A 27,855-nucleotide genomic window follows, 5' to 3' on the forward strand; every position below is an offset into this window, starting at 1 on the left:
CTAACAATGCAATATTTGGAAAATGTGTGTTATTTGCAATCTGTCATGTTAACATTCAGCAAATGTGCTAAACACCCTTTACATATGTATGAGCATACTTATTTTCTAAAAGGCAAATCAAGGACGTGAAACCTTTTAAGTCGTTTTGTTTCTTCCTTATCATCTAATAAGTATATTGCAAGAGTATTGCTGTGATCGCTTAGTTTGAAGTTCAAGTATCTATTGGATAGCCTCCGCACTTCTTCCTAGACATAGGGAATTTCAAGGTCACTATGTATACTTTCGTTTGTAATAAACCATGGCGCATTTAGTATCATTCTAAGTGTCTTTGATTCGTATCGCTGTAGAATTTCGATATTGGAATTGGCAGCCGTGCCCCACAGCTGTATACCGTATGTCCAGACTGGTTTTAAAATCGCTTTGTATAATCAGATTTTGTTCTCAAGACTTAGTTCAGACTTTGCTCCAAGGAGCCAGTACATTTTGTTTGTCTTTATTTTAAGTTGTTGGCGCTTTGCTTTAATGTGGTCCTTCCACGTAAGTCTTCGATCTAGGTGCATTCCAAGATATCTTACTGAGTTCTTCTGGGGAATAGGTGTGGCCTTTATGTACACTTGAGGACAGTTTTATCTTCTGGTAGTGAAAGTCACATGAACAGATTTGTCGGTATTCACTTTAACATTCCATTTTTTCATCCATTTTTCTATTTTCGTCAGCTCGGGCTGAATATGTAATGTGGCACTTGTTGGAGTTTCGCCCAGTGATAATAAAGCTGTGTCATCAGCAAAAGTTGCAATCATAACCTCATCAGTCGTTGGAAAGTCAGAAGTGAATATCGTATAAAGGACAGGTCTCAGCACACTACCTTGAGGCACTCCGGCCTCAATTGAGTGTATTTCGGAACGCTCATTCCTGTGTTTTACATAGAAGCAGCGATCGCTCAAATACGATTTTAGCATTAGATAGAATGGCAAAGAAAAATGTTTTTTTTTAATTTGTAAAGCAGTCCTGGGTGCCACACCCGATCGAAAGCTTGCTGTATGTCCAAAAATACTCCCGAGCAATATTTTTTGTTTTCTAGTGCATCAGTGATTATACTAACAACTCGGTGGCATTGTTCTATTGTTCCATGTTTATTTCTGAACCCAAACTGTTGCTCAGGTATAATATTGTCTCTTTCAATAACCAGCAGCATTCTTCTCAGAAATATTCTTTCAAATATTTTGGAGAATGTCGCCAGCAAACTAATCGGTCGGTATGATTTAATGTCGTTTTCTGGCTTGTTCGGCTTGGGTATCATTATAAATTCCGGACATTTCCATTAGGTTGGAAAATGATCAAGCCGGAGAATTTGGTTGAATAACATTGTCAAGTATTGAAAGCATTTTTCAGAAAGCGATTTAATCGTTTTGCGCCAATTTTATCATATCCAGGTGTTTTTGAGTTGTTCAGTTTTATTATCTCTTCTTCAACTTCTAAATGAGATATATAATATGTTTTGTTGGTAGGTCCATTTGGCAGGCGATATCTAAGAAACCCATAACTTCTTCATTGTCCAAGTAGCTGTTTAGCGAGATCGGTTGGAAAGAAAAAAAAAAAATGTGTGTGAAATCAAAATGTTTTACAGCGTCAGACTTGTTGCATTACTTTTGAGAATCAGTTTTCTGCAATTTTTTTGATTTCTGAGTTTGTAGTAATATAAATTCCGTTAAAAGTGGATTGAAGTCAGAATAAATATTTTACAGCGTCAGTCTCGCTACTTAATATTCATACCTCGAATTGTCATTCCTTTTGAAAATTAGTTTTTTTCAGCAAAATTTTGAATGCTGAGTTTCTTGTAAATTAATTATATACCATTAAAAGTGGAACAACTGTAAGTTTCCTTAGTAATTTTATTTTCGATACTATAATAATTGTAACAAAGAAACCTTAGCAAATCGTTGATAAGAAAAGTAACAAATTTTCACAAGAGAAGTAATTACATTTTTAGGCGAATATAATTTTATGTACGAGTGAGTAGTTCAAAAAAAATTTTTTTATATTGTATATAATTTTTCCCTTTTTTATTGTTTTCTACTCCATAACTCCGATAACGAATTGATTTTTTTTTTAATTTTATAGTATGTGGTATATAAACTTAAATATTAAGTGATAACTTTAAAAAAAATATACATGCAAGTTCTTATATAATTATTTAGTGTGATTTTTAGTGGCACTTTAAGATTTTAAGCGCGTACGAAGTAGATCTATAAGACTCTGCCCGGTCCTTGGCAATATTCCTTAGGTTTCGGCAGACGTGTGATAAAACTGGTGATAAAAAAAGATATTACATTTCAAAGTTGACCAAAGTATAGCATAGTACAGTAAAGTGCATGAAGAGCTACCCTAAAGGCTTGGCAAGAATTTACATCCAGCGGAGGATTGCCATTTCGGAGAAGATAACCCTTTTATGATTCAAAAAAAAGGAAACATACAGATAATGCGCTCATTTTCTTTTTCATTAAACACCAGCTCTTCACACCACACCTACCTTATCGCCCACAAAAAATCGCTAAGGACCGGGCAGGCAACAGTTTCGGCTGATCTTCTTTTCTGTCAGTCGACGAGCCAATATATTTACTATTAATTGCAATGTATACATTAGGTATTTTGTTATGCTTTTTGTTGTTTCTGTAGTAGTATATCCAGTAATTTTGTGTCTTTGTTCAGCAGCCAATTTTTCTCTAAAAACGTTCGTCATCAGTTCTTTTTCCGTTTCATCCATTTTGGTATACAGTCATTAATGAAATCTCCCAGCTGTCTGTAAATCATCAAAGATAAAATGGGTAACACCAACCATGCATCTTTGAAGAGATACACATAGCAAGCGACCATAAATAGAACCAAATCTGTAGAGTAACTTAGTGCTGAACGCACTTTTTCATGCGCTTCTTCCTCCAGCTGCTCGGCGCTCTTCGACTCTACCTTCTCGTAGTTGGCGGCCATAGAGAGTAATATTTCTGGTGGTGGAGGTAGTACACCAGTGGCCGTTGTTAACGGAGGCAGAGGTCGTCTGCCAAATGGTCCAGGTGATTTGGATTGACCTGTTGAGGTGCGTGTTCGTGAAAGCACTCGCCTTCTTACCGGGGATTGAGCTTCAGTGGGTATATCGATGTCTATATCTTGTTGGGATGCGGCGCTTGATGGTGGACGGTTTAGGGAAGCATCTCTGGAGCGCGATGGCACTCGCTTCTTAATGATTCGCTTTACCTTGACGATACGCGTGCGTCCGCGTGAATCAGGATGCTCATATAATGTTTCGCTAATTACCTCGGCAGTTGTATTATCATCGCTCGCCAGTAGGTCAGATGAAATTGTTTTGGTAATTGGTGTTGCCGGTAGGTTGGTTTTAGTGCTAGTTATGGAAGGTAAAGCGATTTCCTTCCTTGCCGATGACATGCTAAAAGCTTGGGAGCTGCTCTCACTTGGCGTCGGTGTATCTGGCTCTAGAGCCTTCGGTGGTTCGGTAAAAGCCATTCCGCTACCGGTTTCGCGCACGTGCACCAATTGGCCACGCTCCGATATCGATAGTCGCGGCTTATTGCTAATGGGTGGCATGAGGCCACCTTCCGGACTCTGTGAACGACGCATACGCATTTCTTCGTCGTTATCTGTGTTGCCACCCGCCTTTTTCAGTTCTTCCTTGTCTAGATAGATCGGCGTATGGTATTTGCGTGTGCTACTAATCTGACTCACAAGGTCGCTATAATGATCTACAACGGCATAAGCTTCCTCGCGCATTGTGCGCTCCGCTTCTTTACGCTTTGAGTCGTCTTCTTCTTTAGCTTTGCGTTTAGCTTCCAATTCTGCTGCGACAACAGTTGGACTTAAAGGAATGGGCTTACCTGTAAAACCGACGAAATTAACATTTTCTTCAATATTTTTTTCAGTGTTCGCACGAGAGTCCCGCTTGAAGAAAGACATGATGCTCTCTGCGAAACCAGACTTCTCGTGGCTGCTGGCAGTGTTATTGGCCGCTTGGTTTTTGTTGTTGTCACTTATGCTTTCTATATTTTCCAAACTCTGTTTGTTAACATTATTATTGCTGTTGCTTTTGCTACTAATAATTTGTTCGGTGAGTGGCTGAACGTTCTCATTGGATGGCCGTTTCAAAATAGGTTTCGGCACAAAGTCCGGATCGGTGAGCGGCGCTGGTCGTGTGAGTACGATCGCTGCATTTTCAGGCATTGGCGCGCGATATGGCGTAAAAACACCAGCAGACATGTTACGTGGATGGTAGGTTTCCATATGGTCTTTTGGTGGACTAGCTCTTGGAGGACTTGGTGTTTTTGTGCGAGCTCTAAGCTCCATTTTAAATTTTTCAATTGAATCATCATCTGAACTGGCTGTGCTTTCGGTATAGTCAGATTCAAGTTCAAAGCTCGCTTGTTTCGTAGGTTCTACTTTTGATTGGAACCCGCTGGCCATTTCGCCTTGTAACATGTCATCGTAATCATCAGCATCATCAACATCAAGATCTTCTACGTCATCCCTTTCCTCACGATTTTCGTCCTTGCCAAGTAATAAGCCAGTAGTACGTGAAAGTGGTTTCGAGTAGAATAAATTTTCACGTGAACCCCATCGTGCTGCGGCCGACCTTAATTCTTGTACAAAACTTTCTGACTGACGTCTCAGCTCACTTCGTCGTTCGAAAGATAGACGCTCCGCTTCCGTCATCGAACCAAGACGTTTCCGCACAAAGGGTGGTTGTAAACTTCCGCCAGCAATTGGCATTTCTAATTCTTTTTCAGTTCTATTATCGTTTTGCCTTTGTCTTTCTTTATCTTTTTCCTGTATACTTTTAAGTTTTCGCGCTTTCTCCGCTTCTTCCAGTTCGACAGCCTCGTAGAAGCGTGCCATTGCTCGTTCATACAAAAGTTCCGTGGAGCTAACTGAACGGCGCAGGGGAAACGTATGCAGATTAGTAAATTCGAGTGAAGCTAAATCGGGCGAAGAGATAGAAATCGGTGGTGGTTGCAGTGCATCTTCTAGATCCAATTCAAAGGAGTCTTGCTCTGCTTTCCAAGATAATGAAAGTAGTATTAAGAACGAAATAAAAATATGATATAATGAAATGATACTTACTATTTTTATCCTTAACTTTGCTATTCTTATCGAAGACGACCAGCATGAACTCATTGCTTGTGTGTACATCATCCTGTTTCTCAGCAAGTGACAGAGGGCTGGTTGGTGGTGAGGGTGAGATGAGAGTCTTTGAAGGTGGTGGTGCACTTATTTCTATAGTTGGATTTGTGAGTGTTGATACAGTTTGCTTATTATGGTTGTAGTGATTTTTGTTTTGAAGGGCAGCATTGTTTCCATTCGCTTTTTTTACCCATTCAATCCACTCGGCTTGTTTATCTCTTTCCGCTTGCGTGAGTCGATCTGCATGATCAGGACGTCTCGATTGCTCAATACGCTCGGCCTGTTCGGGTTGCCTCTTTCTCTGCTCGCTTCGTTCACTTCTTTCCGCCCGTAAAAATTCATCTTGACCGTTATTATGATTAGTTCTATCTGTTCTTTCAATTCTTCCGGCTCCTTCATCTCGTTGTATGATTTCCTTATGATCTTTCTTATTTAGTTGGGGTGATTTTTCTTCCTGCATGCCTATTGCTCGAGTAGATATAGATTGCTCATCTCGTCCAGCTCGTTCATCTCGGTGAATGATTTCCTTACGATCTTTCCTACTTAGTTGTGGTGACTTTTCTTTCCGCATGCCCATTGCTCCAGTAGCTATAGCTACTGCTAATGTAGGTGCATTTTTTGCGGGACTAAGACTGTGACCTGAATGACGGCGTACCAGTTGATTAACGCCTAAGTGTGCTGGCTCGGCACTACGTTGTAGAGCGGGGGTTCTATTGATTTCTTCCGGCAGTGTCGGACTTTTGCGCAGCGGACTAAGACTACGTTTGCGCCGTAATGATGAACGTGATATTTCTGGCGTAGAAGGTTTTTCGGGCGTCAGTTCTGGTTCCGCTGTTGCCAAGGGTGGTGCAACCTTTTGCTTTGATGGTGATGGTGATTTATCCTTGGATGGTAGTAATTGTTGTAGAAAATGTGGCATGACCTTCCTATCCGTCAATGGTGAACGCTGTGGTGACTTTGGAGTTGGCGATGTGGGCGACGGTGTGGCTGATAGTTTTGTATTTAATGTCATTAATTTAGTATTCGGCGAGACTGGCGAAGATGGTTTTGTTGCGTTGGCATTCGACGGGCTACGACGTATGTCCAGCTTTAGCAATTTATCGGAGGTGCCGTAATTCATTTCCCGATGGAGATCTTCAGTGTCGACTAGCTGCGGCTTTGGTTTACGCAGCGCTCCAGGTGATATTTCCGTCGCTGCATCTGCTTGCGATCTGTTCGGGGATAGCGCTTTACGGCGAGGTGGTGCAGATTTGCTTTTTTCTTCTGTTAGTTTGGACTCTGATTTAGGTTTTGTAATACCGCGTTTTGGATCGGGTATGAAAAGAACCTCAGACTCTTCACTGGGCTCGCTTACACCATACGGATTTTCAGCTTTTACACGAAATTTATATTCGGAGCCTTCGATTAAGTCGTGTAAAGTTGTGCTGAGGGACCTGGTGGTGGCCGCTTTAAGCCAAACATTCCAACCCACACGAAAATATTCCACAATATAATAGCCGATTTTACAACCACCATCATCAAGTGGCGATGTCCAAGACAACGTCGCCGACTTACCAAACGACATGTTGAGCCGCACTTTTCCCGGTGGATTCGGACGTGCGGTGACTGTAACCAAAAAAGAGGTTACATCTTCACCCAGTTGATTCCACGCGCGCACAGAGTACTCGCCACGGTCATTGCGCTGTATACTGTCGATTTTGAGTAATGAATTGCGGTCAGTGTTTGAAATTTCGAAGCGTTCACTATTAGGCACTATCTCGCCCTCATGCAGCCACGTAACAGCTGGTGATGGTTGCCCAGCGACACCAACCTTCAAACGCAACACTTCGCCTGCCTCGACGATCAATCCATCCTCGTAAGTACGTGGAAGACGAATTTTTGGCGGTGCTTGTACCATTAATTGGGATTTGGTGGCCACATGGCCAGCTCGATTTGTCGCCGTGCACTTGATTTCACCTTCATCGGTTAGCGCTACTTGGTGAATAATCAAGGCACTGACGTCGTTGTCGTTTAAAATTTTCGTTCGTCGACTACTGAATACTTCATAGCCGTCTTTGAACCAATTAATTTGAGGTGGTGGTTGACCCACTACACGCACACGGAATTCAATGCGTTCATCTTCGACGGCCTGTCGATCCTGTAGTTCCTCAATAAAACTCGGTACACAGATGGCGGTGCGCTGAAGTGTGACGGTAAGTGCTTCAGACAATTCACTAGGATCTGAGCGACCAACAACGTTCTCCGCAAATACACGAAATTGGTAACGCCAACCAGGCTCTAACCCGCTTATTGACACCTCGCACTGTGTTACTGGTGTAGGTGTAGCACGTACCCAGTGAGGTGAACCCATACGACGATGTTCAACAACGTAGCCGGTAATAGGAGAACCACCATCAAGCTTGGGCCGCTCCCAACGCAAGTTCACGACATCGGGTTGTTGTTCAGATAGTGGTATTAACACAGGTCGTCCAGGTGTTGATGGCCGCTCTAAAAAAAGAAGAAGTTAGAGTAAATAAATTTTTCTGTTTGATTTATTATTCACATATTTGTTTTTTTATTATTGGTTTAATATATGAAAAAGGGCACTATAAATGATTAGAAAGATTACACACAATCCGCCTGTGATTTTGTTTGTTGGTTAAAGTGGTGATTCTTCCAGAACAACTAGCGCTTCCGCGCCTTTTGTTGCCACATCCTCGTTACCAACTTGTTTAACGGTAATTTACAGCATAACTATATCCAGTCTGTGCGGTTAAGGAACCTTATTAGGTTGTTAACGTCTAAGCCAGATAGTTGTTCGAGATTCTCGAACAGCGGTTGGCCCAGGGTTAACATTCTGTCCTTTCATAGGGCAGGGCATTCACAGAGGAAATGGAAGATTGTCTCCTTTTTCTCCGGTTGTTGGCAACTGTGACAGTATGTATTGTGAGGGATACCCATTTTGGCTGCTTGTTCTCCGATAGACCAAAAGCCAGTTATGACTGCCGTTAGTCTCCAGGCGTCCCGTCCTTTCATTCTTATTAATGCCGACGATTGCTTGAGGTTGTAGGTGGGCCATAACGTTCTGCTAATTTTGCATTTCGTCTGCACTTTCCACCTACAGTCTGCGATTCGGAGGTATTTTTGTGAAATTGTGCTCTTGACTGCACCTATTGGTGTGAGTACCGATTCTACAAGAGCGTTATTCATGGCAGATCCCCCTCTTGCCAGTTCATCTGCTTTTTCGTTACCTTCAATGTTCCAATGTCCCGGGACCCAGATTAAGGTAACTTTATGGTTTTCACTCAAGATGATGAGGCTATTCCTACTTTGTTCTACCACTTTGGAGGTTGTTGTGGCCGAACCCAGTGCCTGGATTGCAGCTTGGCTATCCGAGAGAATGGCGATATTACCTTTAAAAGAGAAATCTGCGATTAGTAGCCTACAGGCTTCCCCAATTGCCAGTACTTCCGCCTGGAAGACACTGCTGGTATTAGGGAGACGCACAGATTTCCCAATTTTAAGTCTGTGAGAATATATACCAGCTCCAACACCGCAGCCCATTTTACTTCCATCCGTATAGACTGTAGTGTCGAAGTTGTTTAGAGAGAATCCCTTATTCCATTCTTCCTTAGTTGGAAAGAGAGTGGCAAAATTTCGATTGAAAGTTACCGTCGGGACGATGTAGTCAGTTCTCACCGAGATTAACTGAGTTTGTCGCAATAATAGACTAACATGACCATACGTTTTTTCTCTCCAGCGGCCCGCTTCGTTTAACCTAAATGCACTCATGGTTGCCGTCTTATTAATATGTATGTCTATTGGAATAACGTATGTTAGAGAGGCTAGGACATGATCTGATTGCAGTGATTTTGTACTTTGTGGAAATTTGCACATTCAATAAAAAAATATATAATATAAGTACCATTGACTGTGAACATAAAAGTTCTACTTAACTTCCAGTTGAACTATGTAGCTGAATCACATGAATTCATTTTCGGCTACGGGTCGGGCTGTAGTCGGGGATTAAGTTACTAACTTTCATAGAAACGTAATATTTTTGAAAAGCTGGACATCTAGTAAACTTGAGGAGATTGTGGGAAGTAATAGGCAATAACCAGAGTTTAAAGGAAAATCACTGGCATAATGGTAATTGGCGGCCGCCGTAGCCGAATGAGTTGGTGCGTGACTACCATTCTGAAGGCGTAGATTTGAAACTCCGTGCAGGACCAAAATAGGGAAAAAGTTTTTTTAATAGTGGTCGCTCTTCGGCAGACAATGGCAAGCCTCCGTGGGTATTTCTGCCATGGAAAAACTCCTCATAAAAAATATTTGCCGTTCGGAGTCGGCTTAAAACTGAAGGTCCCTCTATTTGTGGAACAACATCAAGACGCATGCCATAAATAGGAAGAGGAGCCGGGCTAACACCCTAAATTGGTGTATGCGCTAATTATATATATATCTTTTTCTTCTTCTTCTTAATTGGCACGCTTACGCGATTTTGGCAGAGTTTAACAGAGAGCGTCAGTCGTTTCTTTCTCGAGCTAACCGGCGCCAATTGGACACACCAAGTGAAGCCAAGTCCTTATCCACCTGATCTTTCCAGAATTATATATATACATTCTATCAAAAAAGTACCGGGAATTATTCAATAAAACGTAAAATAATTGTTTAATCATTAAAATTTATTTGGTTGCCTTCAAAATAGGCTCAATTCGAAGCAATATACATATGCCAACGACTATTTCAGTCACCAGAAGAGATCTTCTTCAGCTTCTTCAGCGAAATCTCCTTAATGGCCTCTATCGACTTAAAGCGGCGTTCGAGGAATGGAAATTGTAGTTTTGGGATATTCCGGTGAATACGGTGGTTGCTCGTTGATATTTGTCGAGTTTTTGGTTAAAAAAAGTGTTCACAATATGAGCCTTGTGAGACGGTGCGTTATCATGGTGCAATATCCATGAGTTTTCTTCCCACAAATTGGGCCATTTCCAACGCACATTCTCTCTAAAACGTCGCATAACTTCCAACTAATATTCTTTGTTTACCGTAGAACCATTTGGAACAAATTCCGAGATTCCGAGTGCGCAACACCATGATAATCAAACGATTAAGAAAACGAGTAGTATGACTTTCACTTTTGACCGACTTCGACGTGATTTTTTGAGTTTAGGCCGTTGTGGATAGCGCCATTCAGACGCCTGTTGACTGGTTTGCATGTCAAACCCATATAACTACGTCTCATCACCTGTTATGATGCGCTGGGGCCCAAATTCACTTGCTCAAGCATGCCTTCAGCCATCTTTTTCCATTGAATTTTTTGAAAGAAATTCAACTATCTTGGAACGAGTCGAGCATCCATGCGTCTCATGCCCAATTGATAGTGTAAAATGTTGCAAATTGATTCGTGAGGCACGCTAACGTCACGAGCTACCTCCCTGAAACTTAAATGATAGTTCTCCAACACCATTTCCTTGACTTTGTCGACGTTTTGATCCGTTGAAGACGTTGATGGGCTACCAGATCGGGGTAAATCTTCCACGACTTCTCGGCCCTCTGCAAAAGCATTCGTAGATCCGTGTTTTTGATAAGGCATACTCGCCATGGGCTTTCTGCAACATTTTCAACGATTCGACACACAAAATTCATTTCAAAACACAAAATTTAGGACAAATTCTTTGTTCGATATTTTTATCCATAGATTGACTGATATAATTAAATACAAAAGCTAGCTAATTGGCAGATCATTCTTTACTAATTTATTTTAATTTTCATATTTAAATAAGTTATATTTTGCTCAACTGATTCGTAATGCCAAAGTAATATAAAAAACCTTTAATTCAAAATGCAAACAATTGTTCGAAAACCGGCTCCTTTCTAGCGTTGTGGTAAGAAAAAAAAAAACACCATAAACAGTTATTCTACTTTAGTGTTCGGTTTTGTATTTTCCTGTCACTTTGGCATATTATTGTTTGACATTTCAATATTTGTTTTTACATTTCATTCTATTCATTGCGCTTTCTCGTTGCTGTTCAAAAAATGCGCGTGCAATTTGCTACATTCACGAAACTTTCCTGTTACTTTTGAAATCTGTACGCTCTCTCGTTTTTAAAATAACATACATATTTATCGCTTTTTTTTGTTTTTACATACATACGTACATAGGTATGTGTGCATTTTTCAAGTAATTCAATTTTGTTTTTCGTATGCGCTTTTGTGGCACTTTCATATGAGGCAGTGAGCGCCACAAAGCAATAAATCGCGTTCATAAACACCAAAAAACGATGCCAGAACATTTATACATAACAGGCCGACGAAAAGGGGAATTAGCCAAGAAGGCAGGCTGGTGGTAGGCAAGCAACCAACCACTTGAGAATGAAATTTCTAAAAATAACCTCAATTCTAGCGCTCCCACCGTTTGACCCAAGACAAACCGACTGATGTGCACAGTATTCACACTTGTATGTATGTATTTATACTCGTACATATGTATTACATACATACATATACATATGTATGTAATATGTGCTACTTTATTTTCTTAAGTAATTTTTTTGCTTTTTTAGAATTATTACGTTTTTTTTGCTTTTACAAACATATTTCACTCACCTGCCGATTTCCAAGTTACAACTTTTTTTGGCCTTCCGCTTTGATTTTGATTTTGCAATTTTCCTGGTTGATTGCCCATTTTTCGCACTATTTTCTAATGCCAATAACGCACGTCGAAAGACTAAATTTCGTTATTTTTTCTGGGTACACTGATTTATTTTCGCGTATGTATGACGAAAATTCACGGAAATGGCCAACACATCAGCACCAAATTTGTTGCAGCACCCGCAACTATAATTCCTATACCAACAACAAACCGTAGAGATAGTCAATTGAGCCACATCGATTATTTTTTTATTTAATCAAACCTAGAATTCGCCACTTATTCGGATTTACTACTCGTACACGCTACACCTTAGTTACGATATAGTTTTTAACTATTTTTTGAGTTAGAGAATTTAATGCAAAACAATATTATGTGCTGGACTTACAGCACAGTCCATTTTCAACGTTAAATAATCCCGTCGAGCGGACACCGCGCACATAATTTGCAGTAGTACCTGCTGTCTGGGATAAGCTTCGGAAATGAAATGTATGAAAATTTTCAAATACGACGGCGAATTTTTAAAATTATTTTTTCCATCCTCTTTTGTTCAACACGATCTTTGCACGAAAATTCACAAGATCGCCTACAACAGACCGCTCATGGGGGGAAAATTCGTCGTGTAGCATTCGTTAGCTTTCTCAGTTGATCTAGTCATATGCAGCTGGGTCTCTCAGCTGCTTAGCAAACACTCATTTCTAATGTTAATTCATTTCATCTGTTCGGCCACAAAGTTATTTTCAGCTGAATGGCTGCACATTGGGGTGATTCGTGGGTGCGGTATGATGTATGTATGAAGGATTGGCGATAGAAAATCCAATAAAAATGCGTGTGAAGAAAGGAATGCGAATAAATGACGAGCAAAACAGAGAATCTGTAAAGAAATCGGCAAAATTTTTTTTTGGATACGAAAATGCTTGAGGAACCAACCGTGTTTTGAAAATCTGAGAGCGCTAACATACACGAGAGTAAATCTAATATGTGTTGCTGATTATACTTATATATGTACTTTTTCGAGTATACCTATACAGTGAGTGTGTGAAATTTTGAATGAATTTATAGTAGAAAAATCTGAGGAAAACAATATAAGTATACATACATACATACATTTACAAATAAACAATATCTGCACATCGCGTTAGTTACCTATGAAGTAAATACCACTTACAATATATTCATGCTGCGATCTACCGTTGTTACGTTGCTACTCTTCCTCCGGCAATACCGAGAAGATTTTGAAAACAAGAAGGTATTATGTAGGTACATGATAAATACATAGACTACATATATGAAAAGACTAAATGGTATTAAAAGACTCGGTATAAACTGACGTTTCCAACAAAAAATTTTTGCATACACAATTTTCCAATTATTTATTAAAATTTTGAAAAATATTCGCCTTAAGTACCAATATCTTTGACATAACATATTTCACAGAACTCCGGAAAGAGCCTAATATTATCAAATCGTAGCTTCCGAAAAGCCAATCGACATATATGAATGGCTGATGATATCAGTTGATGATCGAGCTTCTCGCACCTAAGGCTAATGGGTAAGTTAAGTAGGTGTGCCAAGGGTTGTCTTTTATATTTTGCGGTCAATAATAGAAACTCATTGAAATAGTAATAAAAAAAGGTTTTTTGTTTTTCAAAATATTCGCCTGCCAGTGGACTAATACATGGAAAATTAAACTTAACCAAACAAAATCTGTACACGTAGTTTTCACAAACACTAAAATACAACATATACCACTATACATAGATGATCAACAGGTCCCATACCCAAACTATGCGAAGTACCTAGGTATGACACTTGACTGCAAACTTCGATGGAAAGAGCATGTCAAGAAAAAAAGGCAAGAATTGGACATCAAACTCAAAAACATGCAATGGCTCATGGGTAGCAGATCAGCTCTCACGATTGAAAACAAGCTGTTAATTTACAAGCAGATACTAAGGCCAGTATGGAGTTATGGTGCGCATCTGTGAGGGTGCGCCAGTCAAAGTACGAAAACACTTCCAAAATAAGGTCCTTAGGTGCATTGTCAAAGCACCATGGTACTGCAGAAGTTCCGACATTGAGCGCGACCGTAAAATAAGCTCCGTCAACACTGAAATCGCAAAGATTGCAGTTGCCCATAAAGAAAGACTATTAAACCACATCAATGAAGAAGCACTTAACTTAATTGAAACCAACGGATTAATAGGAAGGCTCAGACGCACTAAACCTCTTGTAATGTTATCATAATTAAGTTGCTTGTTCGTCATTTGTAAATATTTATGAACTAGTTGCAATAAAAAAAAAAACAACTTCATTTTTTAAAAAATCCATGAGGATGGCGCCGTTCTCATCCCAAAAAATCGTCGCCATGATCTTTCCCGCCGATGTGACTGTCTTCGCCTTCTTTGGCGCAGATTCCCTGGGAGAAATCCATTGTTTGGATTGTTGCTTAGTTTCTGGTGTGCAATGATGGGTCCAGGTTTCATCAACTCGACGCAAAAATTCCTTCCGATCTCGCTTAAATTGCTCCAAACACTACTTCGCTTACTTCGATCACCGCATCCGCTTGTTGACCACCGCGGCACCCATCGGGCCGACAATTTTTTCATCGCCAACTTATCATTGTAAAATATTAACTGCCGTTCCATTCGACACACCTATGGCCTCTGTTACTCCGCGCACTTTCGTTCGTCGATCAGCGAGATTCATGTCGTTGATTTTTTGAATGATTTCTTCGATAACCACGGGGTCCGGGCGTCTTGGTCGCTCTTCATCAAAAGCAGATGTTTACCCAGGTTTAAATTCGTTGAACCAATAACTAACTATGGTCATAGATGGCGAAGCGTCCCCGTAGGCAGCATCCAACTTTGCTTTTATCTACTCGCACTTTTTCCATCCAAAAACAAAAAGTGTATTACCAAACGCTACTGCTCTTTTTCCATCTTAGCGAAAATCACGAAGCACGTCTTATTCGCATAGCTGCCAAATCCAAATTAACATATCAATTAGTCTGAAATTTGTTTTGCCGTCGTTTCATAGATGACAGCACATGCAGCTAACACCAACTTCCCTCAGCAAAGCCCTCTGTTATCAAATACGGGTACTTATTGAATCGCCCTCGTACATGTGACAAATGGCGTCATTTAAATGTCCACAACGAGCACTACAGGTCTATTGGTAAAGTCCGCCAAATAGTTGATTCATGAATGTTTAATTATTGAGAGCTTCTAGATATCGACTTTGAAGGTTGTTCAACTATAGTTTGCGCTACAACAGCAAAATTCTCAATAGAAAGTTCAATTTTTGGTCTGCCAATACTTTTTATATCTTCGATAAAACCAGTTTTTTTTTTAATTTTTCATCAACCTTCGAATTGCCAACTCATTCTAACTATTCTTTTCAACAAAAAAATCACGAATTTTGCGATATTTTGTTCTTAAAAAATCGCTACTTTTCATAACAAGTTTCAATAATTTTAACGCGTTGTTCTATCATGTAAGTTTCCATGGGTAAAATTGAATAACTGTCTACTTGACAAATGGCAAAGATGACATTAGAAGGGTTCTGTTTAGGAATTATTCTCTACTGACATCTAGGTGCCACTTCTGAAATACCCTTTATATAAAAACCCTCCCTCACTGCAGATTCACGCGAATCAGGATCCGCCGTATAAGGCGGCTGGCCTAATACTAGAATACTTTAATTGGCGAGAAATCTCTTGATGGACAAACAATGTCTTTTTTTCCACAGCTCGAGTTTTTTTTACCTTATTTTTCGGAGAGTTCAACACTTAGAAGTACTGTGGCTCTCCAGGAACTCAGTAAAGGTGATAAATCCTACCAGATTACACTTTTTTAAATCAGCATATACATATCAAATCAATAAGTTATAAGTTTCCCCAAGTTCAATGCAAAATTTTACAACAACTCGTTGCTTTATCGTGACTCTTAATATTTAGTCGAACGTAGGCTATGGCTATACCGATTTGTTTACGAAACTGAGTACCACTGAATTCGGAACAGAATGAAATGCGTAACGTATTTCTTCTGTAACAGCCTCAGTCTTTTTATTTAATAGATACATTTAGTGCTATAATTAATTGCTAAAAATATTCAAAAACTTATTTTCAAAAAAGTATTTAAATTGATTGAGAATAATAATATTAAATTAATTTAAACTAATCCGTAAATTTTAAACGTAATAATTTTTTTTTACTTTAAAATATTTATAAGATTCGTCGAATCTAGCGATTACACAAATTGAACCCAACACTAAACCAAAAATCAAACATCTATCTCCAAGATCACTATAAATATTGAATTCTTCTTTGCAGCCGCGGTGTTCAGGTAGGTGTAAATTTTTGATTATCAAAATAAATTCCTTCTATTGATCGCTACAGCCATATGAAAAATTAAGCTAATTTACATACTAATTCTAAATTTCAGGCATACATATGTACGTATCTACATACATACATAAGTATAATCGAATTTCCGAATTAAGTTCGTCCAAGAGCTGTGGCGGCTTTTTTGTCGTGGTTTCGGAACAAAACAAAAACGTAAATCAAAGTGAAAAGCCAACCGCAAACGAAAAAGAAAATCGTTGTTGAAGATTAAATCAGGAAGAGTGGAGTGGCTATTGTAAAAATCCAAACACAAAATACATACGAAAAAGAAACAAAACTAAGCTGTTGATTTAGGTCAGACCAAGGGCATCATCTTGGCTGCCGGCTAGCTAAGCCAAGCAGACGATCGAATGGGCTATTGAATGAGCGCAAAGTTGGGAGCAACAAGTGCACACGTGAATTTGTCTGGTTGCAGCTTTCTTGCGGTGCTGCTGCCCATCTACGGCATGGCCATTTGGCCAATCGCGATTATGCTGCGGCATGGCTGGGCGCAGTGAAATCAATTCTGGTTTGTTTTTTGTAGTTTGTTTGTTTGTTTAACACAAAGGCTAAGAAGTAGGCTTTTCTGTTTTGTTTATTTAAAGCTCGGACCGGTAAATCTTTTGTTTATTCTTGCTATTTCAACTGTTTCTTAGCACCTGATGCTTTGTTTATAGAAAGTGGGAGTGGTTCGTTCGTTTTTACGGCAGTTTAATAACAGGTTTTCCAAATTATATTAAAAAAATGCCTGCTTTGCAAAAAGCCACAAAATATTCGTAAAAGTTTAAGTAACCATTGCTCTAGGATTATGTTTGTAAATATTTTTATCATACTAGCTAAATCCCGGCAGGCGTTGATACGCCTCAATAAATTAAGAAAAAAATACCCAACTAGAAAAATATTAAACGATTTTTGTTTTATTGATTTTTTATCTTAAGCCAAGTGGTGAACAATATTTTCGTGTTTCCATTTCATTCACAACTGAATGGATTATCCGGAGTACTAAGTTCGGAGCAAGCTCCATATACTACGAGTATATATTAGTTGGTCATGGTAAAAACGTGGATTTTCGGAGTCCCAAACATTTAAATATTGTCTTTGATTGGCTTTGGATCACGGTTGCTTTATTAAAAAAATAACTAACCAAAATGTAAAAAAAATAACTAAACTAGGTTTCACCTATTTATTATAAAAGCGACAAAAATTATTACAATTCATATTAGTTTTTACACATGACAAAACACCTGAGCCACCTGTGCTTCGGGTTTACTCTTTGCAAAGTAAAGGGTGGTTAATTTTCAAGGGCCGGTGTTGATTTTGAATAAAATACAATTGTTTTAAGAAATTATTATCATTTCTCTTTATTATGATAATATTGGTATGGTTCAATTACGTATGGAACAAAATATTGGCCAAATGGCGGCCGCGTCCTCGGCGGCACACCTCCATCCGATGGTCCAAATTTTCGATGATGCTGAGGCATAATTGAGGTTCTATGCCGTTAATGTGCCGAATTATCTCATTCTTTAGCTCTTGAATTGTTGTTGGATTATCGACGTACACCTTTTCTTTCAAATAACCACAAAGAAAGAAGTCCAACGGTGTCAAATCACATGATCTTGGCGGCCAATTGACATCGCCGCGACGTGAGATTATTCGGCCATCAAATTTTCGCGCAAAAGAGCCATTGTTTCGTTAGCTGTGTGACAAGTGGCACCGTCCTGTTGAAACCACATATCGTCCACATTCATATCTTCCAATTCGAGTCATAAAAAGTTCGTTATCATTTCACGATAGGGAACACTATTCACAGTAACTGCCTGATGTCAAATGAAAAGCAGAAAAAAGCTTGACGTTTAGGTGTGGTTCACGTTCAACATCAAGTTTTTTCAAAGAAGTGGTAACCCTCTTATAAAATATTCTCAACAGTAAGCTTTTCTAAATCACTTTACTATGACAACCATATTTTAATATTTCCCTCATTTTATCAATTTCATTGAAATACATTTTTCAAACAAATGGCAACCCTATTCAAAAGTATTCTCAACAGTAAGCTTTCCTAACTCACTTTTATGACAGCCTTATTTTAATATTTCCCCATCTTATCAATTTCATTGAAATACAATTTTCAAACAGGTGGCACCCCCATTCAAAAATATTTCATTATATTTATTATATTATATTTAAGATTTTCTTCACGTTTGTCATCTACATAGTAATATTTAATTCTGTTATCAATTTAATGCATCCATTTTAATTTTTTATAATGGTGTAATCGAGAGTGCATGACGTCACGTCAGGCCCGACGAGAGGGGGGGGGGGGGGGTGGGGGGGGGGGGAATTCGGGTACTTTTTCCCCCGGGCCCGGAGTTTTCAGAGGGGCCCGTACTCGAGGGTAATTCCAAGGAATTTCCTGCCTGAAAAAATATAGTAAATAATACTTCTACCAGAGTTCCGTCACAGACTTTTTTTGGTGTCACCATATCGAATGTTATGATCACGATTACGAAGAATAAATATAATATGGTGATACAAAAGTGTATATTATTGAGCTCTTATTAAAATGGAACATTTTATGCTACTGATTTATAAGGTAATTAATAATTATAGTGATGATTAGATTAAATTTAGATAGTTGTATTTTAAATGAAGATCAATTTTGAAACGTAGTTATTCTTTAAAGCAATTTGTCCTTACGTTGATAAATAATTAAATGTAGAGATAGCAACAATACTTTTTATAGACTAGAAATTTTTGATTTTTCACTGGGTATGTTATTATATAAATAATTTTTTAAATTCGTTTCCCCAGTCAATTTCACACTTTTATTTTATTTTTTTATGTTTCGGCAACTAATGCGTGGCCCCTTTCAAGAAAAGTTTGCTGTGTGAAATAACGTTACATTCTGGTAATCTTGTCAATTATTTTGAGTTTAAAACATATACATACGTTCTGAACAAGTGAACACTTTTCGTATTTTAGATACTTCATAAAACAAGTTATTTTGAATATTTATGACCGCCGAAGAAATTGATTTCAAGAGGAACACATTTCTCGTCATCATGGACTCAGTTATCACTGGTATTGAAAATCGGTTTACTGCAATTAAAAACATAAACAAAATTTTCTCATTTCTGTGGCTATTTCCTAAAATTGGAAAAGCAGAACTTCAGACAGCAGCTCTTAATTTTATTAAAAAATACCCTTCTGATGTGTCGGAAGAAATCTCAATTGAGATGTGTCACTTGAAGAGTGTGTACAAGGCGAATTTTACTGGAAATTCGGAATGTTGTATGCCTCCGTTCGACTTGTTGAATGCCACCACAGCTAAAAACTTGGATACTCTGTTCCCGAACATCTGCATTGCTTTGCGAATATTCTGCACCCTGCCAGTATCGGTTGCCGGCGCCGAAAGATCGTTCAGCGCTTTATCAAGGATCAAAGACTACCATCGTTCTTGTTCAACTTAGAGTCGAGTAACAGGATTGGCAACTTTGTATTTGGAATCTGAGTTAGCAAGGAAACTCGATTTCGATGATATTATAAGAGCTTTTGCCTCAGCTAAAGCAAGAAAAGCAAAATTCTAAGCATCGTGGCAGTCATTTTCAAATATTTGTAAGGCTCACAAAATGAATAAAAAATTTTAACTTTTTTCAGCTGCGTTTTTTATTTCAGATCTGCTGAAGAGTTTTCTAAAATTCATTTTAATCAATATTTCATAATTAATTCTATCAAAAATTTTATCAACGAGTTTTCCAATGTTTAAATGTTATATCACTATAACATAATACGCATTTTGATAAATAAAAAAAATTGAAGGGGCCCGCATCTCAAGTTTCCCCCGGGGCCCGAATACTCTCTCCACGGCCCTGCGTCACGTTGGTGCAGTTGCATGAGAGATCTGAAAATGCGAAAAAAATTCAACAAGAAAAAGAAATTATGTAAAGAACACAGGAATAAATTGCTCAAACGCGACGTCACACACACTGCGATTGTGTCAAATTCGCTGGGAGCAAAGCAGCGGTACCACGATCGGCACCACCTTATTATTCGCTCCATCGTGTTAGCAACAAATAGTAATTTATTTATATTATATATAATATAAGTATGTACTAGCAGACCCGGCACCCACTGTTCTGCCTCAACTGAAAACCCAACCCAATGAAAATAAAATATTCATGAGCATATTTATTAAGTTTGGGAATAAGTTTCCGTCCTTTCTTAGCCAAAGTTCCGAATTATTTAAACAATTAAATAATAGGTACATGATAATATGTGAATTATGTACGCGAAGCTACAACTTTACTCCATCTATCAGGCAGCATACGGATTGCTCTGACGAAAAATTCGAGTTCTTTTGACTTGATCCATTCATTGAGCCAGTTTGCGATGCTCTCGTACGAAGTGAATCGCTCGCCAATAAGAGTTGACTGCATCGATCGGAGCAGATGGTAATCCGAAGGTGCAATGTCTGGGGAATACGGCGAGTGGGGCAAGATTTCCCAATTCAGTCCCTCCAAGTATTTCTGGACTGATTTAGCAACGTGTGGCCTGGCGTTGTCATGCACAAACTCAGCTTGTCATGCCTAATGTCCCATTCCCGCCGCTTTTCATTGAGAGCTCGATTCAAACGCATTAGCTGCAGTCGGTAATGATCGGTAGTGATGGTTTCAGATGGTTTAAGGAGTTCATAATAGATGACACCCTTCTGATTCCACCAGATGCACAACAGAACCTTTGAAGCATGAGTATTTGTTTTTCGCTGTCAATGGACCTGGTTTAACTGGCAGGCTCCAGGTTTTTCGACGCTTAGGGTTATTATAAAATATCCATTTTTCATTGCCAGTGACGATGCGATGCAGAAAACCTCTTCTTTTGTGCCGTTCAAGAATCATCTCATACGTCACCAAACGTCTCTCGATATTCCTCTCCTTCAATTGATGTGACACCCAGTTACCTGCTTTTTGGAACATTCGCGTGCAAACGTTCACCGACGATTGATCTGTCAACATTCAACTCTTGAGACATATCATCAAGGGTTCGACATGCGTCTTCCTATACGCGCATCCAATAATTGTTGTAGTTGAGTCTCTTCGCCCCTTCGCGATCTTTATCACTCACGTCGAAATTGCCACTTTGGAAGCGTCGATTCCACTCCTTACCAGTTGCATTTGATGGAGTGCGATTACCGGTAATATTGATAATATACGACACGCTTCAGTTGCACTTTTCTTTAAAAGGTAATAATAAAACATGACTTCCTGCAATCGCTGTTTTTTCGGGACGAATGCAGATATTTTTGACGCCAGATAAAAACGATATTTACGCTCAAACGAATATCAACTATTGTACACCTTCAAACCATCAGTATATTACTAGAGCTTTTACGAGGCCGGAAACTTATTTCAATACCCAATATTTAAAATAAAGTTATTTATTTCAGTCATTTATAGTTTAGTGGAAATTTTAAAATTATGATTTGTTATTTATATTTGTATAACGAATGCATGACATTTTTTTATATGGAAGAAACACCCAACCACGACACTTCATTATATTAAAACTTAATAAGGCTCTAAATACGTTGCTTCACTTGTTACCTATCGATCTGGCTGGCAAAGCGATTGCAGCGAAAGCAGCGACACGCATGAATGCTATATCGAAATGGAATAAGTATCTTGGCCATTCGGCCATACTGAACAGGAACACTGTTATCTCTTCCGACATAGACTATCATGTAAGTCTTCCATCACCACCCTTGCTATTCTCCTGTTCACTCCCAACTAGGGAAGAATGGAAGACAAATCTAACCGAAATCGATGGCCCTCTGATTATATATACAGATGGTTCAAAACAAGACGGCAAAGTGGGATTTGGAATCTTTTCCAATTCCCCTCACATCAATCTATCATTTAGATTACCCGACTACTGTAGCGTATTCCAAGCGGAAGTATGCGCTATCTGGTATGCTGCGAAAACTCTCTTAGAAAATAGAATATCACTAGAGGATATCCGCTTTTTCACCGACAGTCAAGCGGCCGTTCGAGCACTCAGCTCCTCTTATACCCACTCAGATGTGGTTCGATCCTGTCTCTTATCTCTTAACGAGATAAGTGTTCAGAATTCTGTCCAAGTTATCTGGATACTGGGTCACAATGGATTCGAAGGTAACTGCAAAGCTGATGAGCTCGCAAGAGCTGGAGCTGCGCAATCAAATGTTAGTAACTTACCCACAATCCACATTCCGCTCTCAACATGCAAATTGCTCATTGATCGAGAATTTCACAGCATTGCTGATCGGAGGTGGCGAGTGGAAACTACTTGCGTAACGACCAGACAAATCTGGCCATCCTACAATCTGAAACAGACAAGAACCCTTATAAGTCTTTCGAAACACGAACTAAGGCATATAATATCTCTCATCACCGGTCACTGCCTTTTGGGCACTCACGCACGTCGGCTCGGGGTTCCTCAAAACGACCTGTGCAGATACTGCGAGGACGAAGATGAGGAAGTATCGAGCAGACACTTGCTGTGCAGTTGTCCCGGTCTAGCCAGAAGTCGACTCGCTCTTCTTGGCTCTCCAACAATTGACAATCTTTCAGTACTCTCGAACCTGAAAATCGAATCCCTCATCAAATTCTCGAAACGAATTAATATCTTTGACCAAAATCTACAATAAAAATCTCGGTTAGGTGGGGAAATCATATAACATAATGAGCTCTAGGGCAACACAACGGACCCAACTTGCGGTCTATGTGGCACTCCGATGCGGGGTCACCCTTAAACCAACCAACCAACCAAAACTTAATAAGTTTAAAAGCTTTGCATTGTGATAAAAATTTTGATGCAGATTTGTCGAATTTTTATAAATCTTGTACAAAGAATGAAACCTAAATTAACTTAATATGATCATTGTTATAGGGTAATCCATATTTTTATGGAAAAATAATACAATAGAAACTAAAAACAAATAGTCGAAAGCATGTAGAAAGCCAGTAGTGTTAGAAAAAGTAATGTGTGTCTTGAAAGAAAATATCTTCCATCTCTAATGCTGCGAACCAAATTTTCAAAAAAATATCAATCCTCTATCTTAATATTTGTTTTTATATCAGGTGAGACGCGTTTATTACCCTACCCCTATATGTACATGCAACTGTACGAGTTTGCATTACTGTGGTGACGCATGGCCAAAGTTGATGTAGGCGAGACAAGCTATGCTAAAATGCTATAGGAAAAGTGCGCCAAATTAATGTGAGGATTAAAACCATGGTACAAAGCCAGGCACATATGTTCGAACACACTAACATAACTCGCATACGAGCATATGTAGGCATATGACCTGTGTATATGCATACATATTGCAAATAAAGCACGTGCATTGTTTGTTATCTGCGGAATGTTGGCTGCAATGCCAACAACAAACCTCATTAAGTGAGAGCAACTAATAGTGAAGGCTATAGCAACCATAGTTTTTGGCAATTCGACAGTGAACAACTTTTAGCATCAAAGCTTTCAGCAACAAATGTTCGACGACTTGCAGCAGCTGATGTTGCGTACGATGGTTGGTTCGAACCTTTTTTTGGTTTGACAGGTTGGTTGCTACTCGGCTGGTTCATTTGGCTTTCGGACTGCGCTTGAAAAACGGCTTGTCGTGCTGATCGATCAGTCGTGTTTGAGACTCGCATTAATATTGTTGTGTTTTTTCTCCTATATGACGCGTGCTTGGCTTAACGAAGCAATCAAATATTTAAAGTTTTTATTAGTGTACAAAAAATAATATATTTAACAAGAATAAAAAAGTTGAAATGCGACATTGAAGTGTGCTCGCAAAACTTGTTATGAGTGCTAACCAAGATTAAAAACAAAAAAAAGGTGCAAAAAAAATCAATAAACGAGAGATAAAATGTAAAAAAAGTTTTAATTTCCAACTGGTTAATTCACCGCCAAATGGCAATAGATAAAAGCAACCGACAATGAATTGTGTGTGCGTAGACAAATTTTATTCTTAAAAGGTAGTTGTTGTTTCTTTTTGTCATTTGCATAATTGTATTTATTTTTATGGAGCATTTTGCGGAATTATAGTTAATTGTAAATATAGTTAATTGAAACATAAAAAAATATTAACTAAATTTTCTTATTGTGTGAAGAAAGTCAAGCGCAAGTCATAAAGTGATCGCCCACGTTTTTAAATTCGAAGTAAATTGGAACTTGTGAACAGTGATTTAAGAATAAAGATATGGTTTCATACCGATTTTAAGACATGTATTGTAGAGGTACATAGAAAGGAGACGCAACCTAAGAAAGTCAACACATTTACATATATAAATGTGTTCTAAAGCTAATTGTTATTTAGCTTATTATACCGGTTTTTCTGGATTAATTTAAAAAAAATGTTATTTTTATTTTTCTGTTGCTAAACAACTGTGTGAATCTACAATATTTCGAACAAGTCAATTCAGGAATATATTCAAAAAATTCAAAATACAAGTTTATTCCTCAAAAGTGTTCCTTCAAAGTATTCCTCATCAACTGCAACGCACTTATGCCAGGTGTTTGATCCAGTAATTGAAACATTTCTGGAACTCTATTTTCGGTATAGCCATTAAAACTCGTTCCTCGTAGTGGTTTTTTCACTCGATCAAACGGGAAAACAAAAACGCTGGGAGCCATATCAAGTGAATTCGACGACTATTGGAAGGCTGTCCGATGGTTGTGCGAGGATGCGTTATTACGGAGCAAAATCCAGGATTTGTTTTCGCACAAATCCTTTCTTTTTGGCGATTTCTTTCACGCAAATGTCTCATAACGACCAAATAATGGCCCTTATTAACTGTCTGACCTTCTGGCTAAAATTTGTCGCGTACAATACCGTTGTAATCCATAACAGCTGTGAGCATCGCTTTCTTTTTTGACTGAATATGACGTGACTTTTTGGGTGTCGTACTCATCAACCCAAGTGTTGCCTCCCGTAATGATGCATTTGAAGAATGTTGAGTCGGATCTAGTCATGGAAATCATGTCTTTGGCGATATCAACGCGATCCCTTTTTTGTATGAAATTAAGGTCCATTGGGACCAACTGTGTAGTAGTATGGCGCAAACCAAAATCATTAACTAAAAGGTCCAGAACGAATCCGTAAGCGATGTTCAAGTTCTCTGCCAGCTCTCTGATGGTTAATTTGCGGTTTTTGATCAACCCCTCTTTCATTTTATTTATATTTTCGTCATCCTCGACGAACTCACGATCTCTTCTGAAGCGTTCATGTCAGACTCATAAATGACTGTTTTATTTAGAGTATCATTACCGAAACAGTTCCCCAACATTTCTAAGATTTTCGGCCCATTTAATCCATTTTTTAACGCGAAATTCAATACAAACTAGTTGTTGCAAATTCAAATCCATTTTAAAACTGAAAAAAAAATCGAAGCAGAAATAGATTTATATATAAATTTTGGTAGGATTGTTAGTCACAAACGTGGCGACCTAAGAAAAAAAACGCAGAACTCAAAGAACTCGAGGTTGGTCTAGGAACATTTTGATCAAGGTTGTATTTCATTAGAAGCCATTTACTTAATATCTAAAATTGAATTCTCAATGCCTGCTTCGCGAACATCTGTTAACTTGCAACTCAGCGCTATTGCAAGACTTTCAAAGGGGTTTATTAAAATACCCTTTCCCATTCTTACCGACAAACGCCTACAAGGCAAAATAAAGTCATAAAATTTGGCTCAGCGTATGCTATCAATAAATTCTTGTTTATTTTTACTCTTATTATTCAATTAATTATTACTCTTATTATTTTACTCTTATTATTCAATTCAATATTGGCGCGTACACTTCGGTTAGGTGTTTGGCTGAGCTCTATTCAATTAAATTACTTTGATGAAAATGAGATTGCCACTTCAAGTCTTCTCCAGCTAAAGGCAGTATAGATTATTGGGTTGGCAAAGCAAATAAAAATTTGCATCTTTGTAAAAACCCCCCAAACTACATTTAACCTATAAATCTTGGTAGAAAAATGCTTAATACTTATGCGCTCGCATAAACAAATTTATATCTTTATATATATATATATATATTATATAATTGGCGCGTACACCCTTTTTGGGTGTTTGTCCGAGCTCCTATTCTAGCGGACTGCGAACGGCAGATATTTTTCTGAGGAGCTTTTTCATGGCAAAAATACACTCGGAGGTTTGCCATTGCCTGCCGAGGGGCGACCGCTATTAGAAAAATGGTTTTCTTAATTTTGGTGTTTTACTGAGATTCGAACCTACGTTCTCTCTGTGAATTCCGAATGGTAGTCGCGCACCAACCCATTCGGCTACGGCGGCCGCGATATAGCTATCGTTAAATGAATACTTCTTGTCTAAGTAGCCTGCTCGTGGTGCATTGGAAACCTCTCTATCAGTTATTTTGTCCCATGCATTTTTTACCCAATTCACAACTTCCTGTAAGCCTGGTTTTACAAAATTACCTCGGCGATTTCTCACAATTCTGTTTTCAATATATTCATTGACTTCCATCCGTAAATGATCCTTGAATGGGTTGTTTATTGCAATGTCAAGTGTCTGGGGGAACCAGTCATTCCGGAATCATTATTTGATCCAGAAAGTTTTTCATGTCTTGAGCGCGGTGAGTACTGGCTGAACCCCAAACTAGCATATTCTAATCCCTCAACAGTGGTGGCAGCATAAAATAAAAATACTTGCCTCATAAAAATATCTGCCATTCGGAGTCGGCTTAAAACTCTAGGTCCCTCCATTTGTGGAACAACTTCAAGATGCACACCACAAATAGGAGGAGGAGCTCGGTCAAACACCCAAAAAGGGTGTACGCGCCAATTATATATAATACATACATACATATATGAAACATTAGAGATTCGGACCAATGATTCAAAAGGAAATGGATTTGGAATAAAATCAGAATATATTTCAAAATTTCATTTATGACGATGTTCCTCAATGAGATGACATGACTGTAACTGAATAAATTCAATTTTATGTATTCTGTGTAAAATAAATATTAAATAAAAATATATAAATATAATTTTATTTTTGCCCTCCTCCGAAAATAAACCATACTGCGTATTTTGGACAACAAAAAAAAATAAGACTGTGTCGGTAACATTTTCTTCTCTATCAATGTACTTATACATATTTGTTCGGCCTAATCTCCGAAAAGTTTGAAACAGTTTTGACGGGACATTCAGCTAAAGGTGTCCGCTAGAAGGCGCTAGGGTCGAGATAAATCTAAAAATCTTATTCGCCAGAAGTGACTTGTTTTACTATATTTACAAGTGGCTAAATGGTTGTCAAAAGCAGCTAATGAATCCCAAAGAGTTAGAGCATATTTCGTAGGTACCTGCTTCAGCAATAATGATGCAGTAAAAGATTTCGCAGACCCTGCCGTGTCGTATGTAAGTGTACGAGTAGATGAAATGATGTTCAGAATGCAAAGATGTGCCCCACATCGAACCACTAATCGGATTACGGCGAATTTGAAGGAATCAGCAGATTTAACATAACAATAAATTCTGACGAAATAAATAATTTATTTCGCTCGAAACCAAGTGTGAAATTTGATTTTATGTAATATAATTGCAAGTAACTAAGAGAAAAAGCAGAAAAAACAGATCTCACACTGATTT

At 38.5% G+C, this 27,855-nt stretch overlaps 2 protein-coding genes across 4 annotated transcripts in view; one reads left to right on the forward strand and one right to left on the reverse strand.

Annotated features, from left to right (window-relative positions):
- Window positions 1–1,873: 1,873 nt before the first annotated feature.
- LOC128859647 (muscle M-line assembly protein unc-89) lies at window positions 1,874–12,313 on the reverse strand. Of its 3 annotated transcripts, none has more exons than XR_008454175.1 (4): window positions 11,773–12,313; window positions 5,125–7,671; window positions 2,531–5,054; window positions 1,874–2,444 (listed from the first exon to the last, which is right to left on the reverse strand). XR_008454175.1 is itself a non-coding variant. In XM_054096617.1 (4 exons), the coding sequence occupies exons 2-4, from the start codon at window positions 11,849–11,851 to the stop codon at window positions 2,740–2,742; spliced, it is 4,941 nt and encodes a 1,646-aa protein (XP_053952592.1). In that variant the 5' UTR covers window positions 11,852–12,012; window positions 12,081–12,313; the 3' UTR covers window positions 1,874–2,739. The 3 variants fall into 3 exon arrangements, 2 of the variants coding, with proteins under 2 accessions (XP_053952592.1, XP_053952593.1); XM_054096617.1 differs by having other exon boundaries at window positions 1,874–5,054; window positions 11,773–12,012; window positions 12,081–12,313; XM_054096618.1 differs by having other exon boundaries at window positions 1,874–5,054; window positions 11,773–12,012; window positions 12,204–12,221.
- An 11,569-nt stretch (window positions 12,314–23,882) lies between these two features.
- LOC128859648 (SEC14 domain and spectrin repeat-containing protein 1) overlaps window positions 23,883–27,855 on the forward strand; it is a 74,901-nt gene continuing 70,928 nt past the window's right edge. Inside the window, exon 1 of the mRNA XM_054096619.1 lies at window positions 23,883–24,214. The gene's annotated coding sequence lies outside the window, so the exon portion shown is untranslated. The remainder of the gene's footprint in view (window positions 24,215–27,855) is intronic.

Source organism: Anastrepha ludens, chromosome 4, assembly GCF_028408465.1.
Source record: "Anastrepha ludens isolate Willacy chromosome 4, idAnaLude1.1, whole genome shotgun sequence".
NCBI lineage: Eukaryota > Metazoa > Arthropoda > Insecta > Diptera > Tephritidae > Anastrepha > Anastrepha ludens.

Coding starts and splice junctions, on each gene's coding strand:
- LOC128859647 (XM_054096617.1), bottom strand. CDS start 11,851: ATGGGCAATCAACCAGGAAAATTGCAAAATCAAAATCAAAGCGGAAGG. Junction 7,672..11,772: donor TGTAACTTGGAAATCGGCAG/GTGAGTGAAATA, acceptor TTCTTTTTTTAG/AGCGGCCATCAACACCTGGA. Junction 5,055..5,124: donor CAAAGTTAAGGATAAAAATA/GTAAGTATCATT, acceptor CTTGGAAAGCAG/AGCAAGACTCCTTTGAATTG.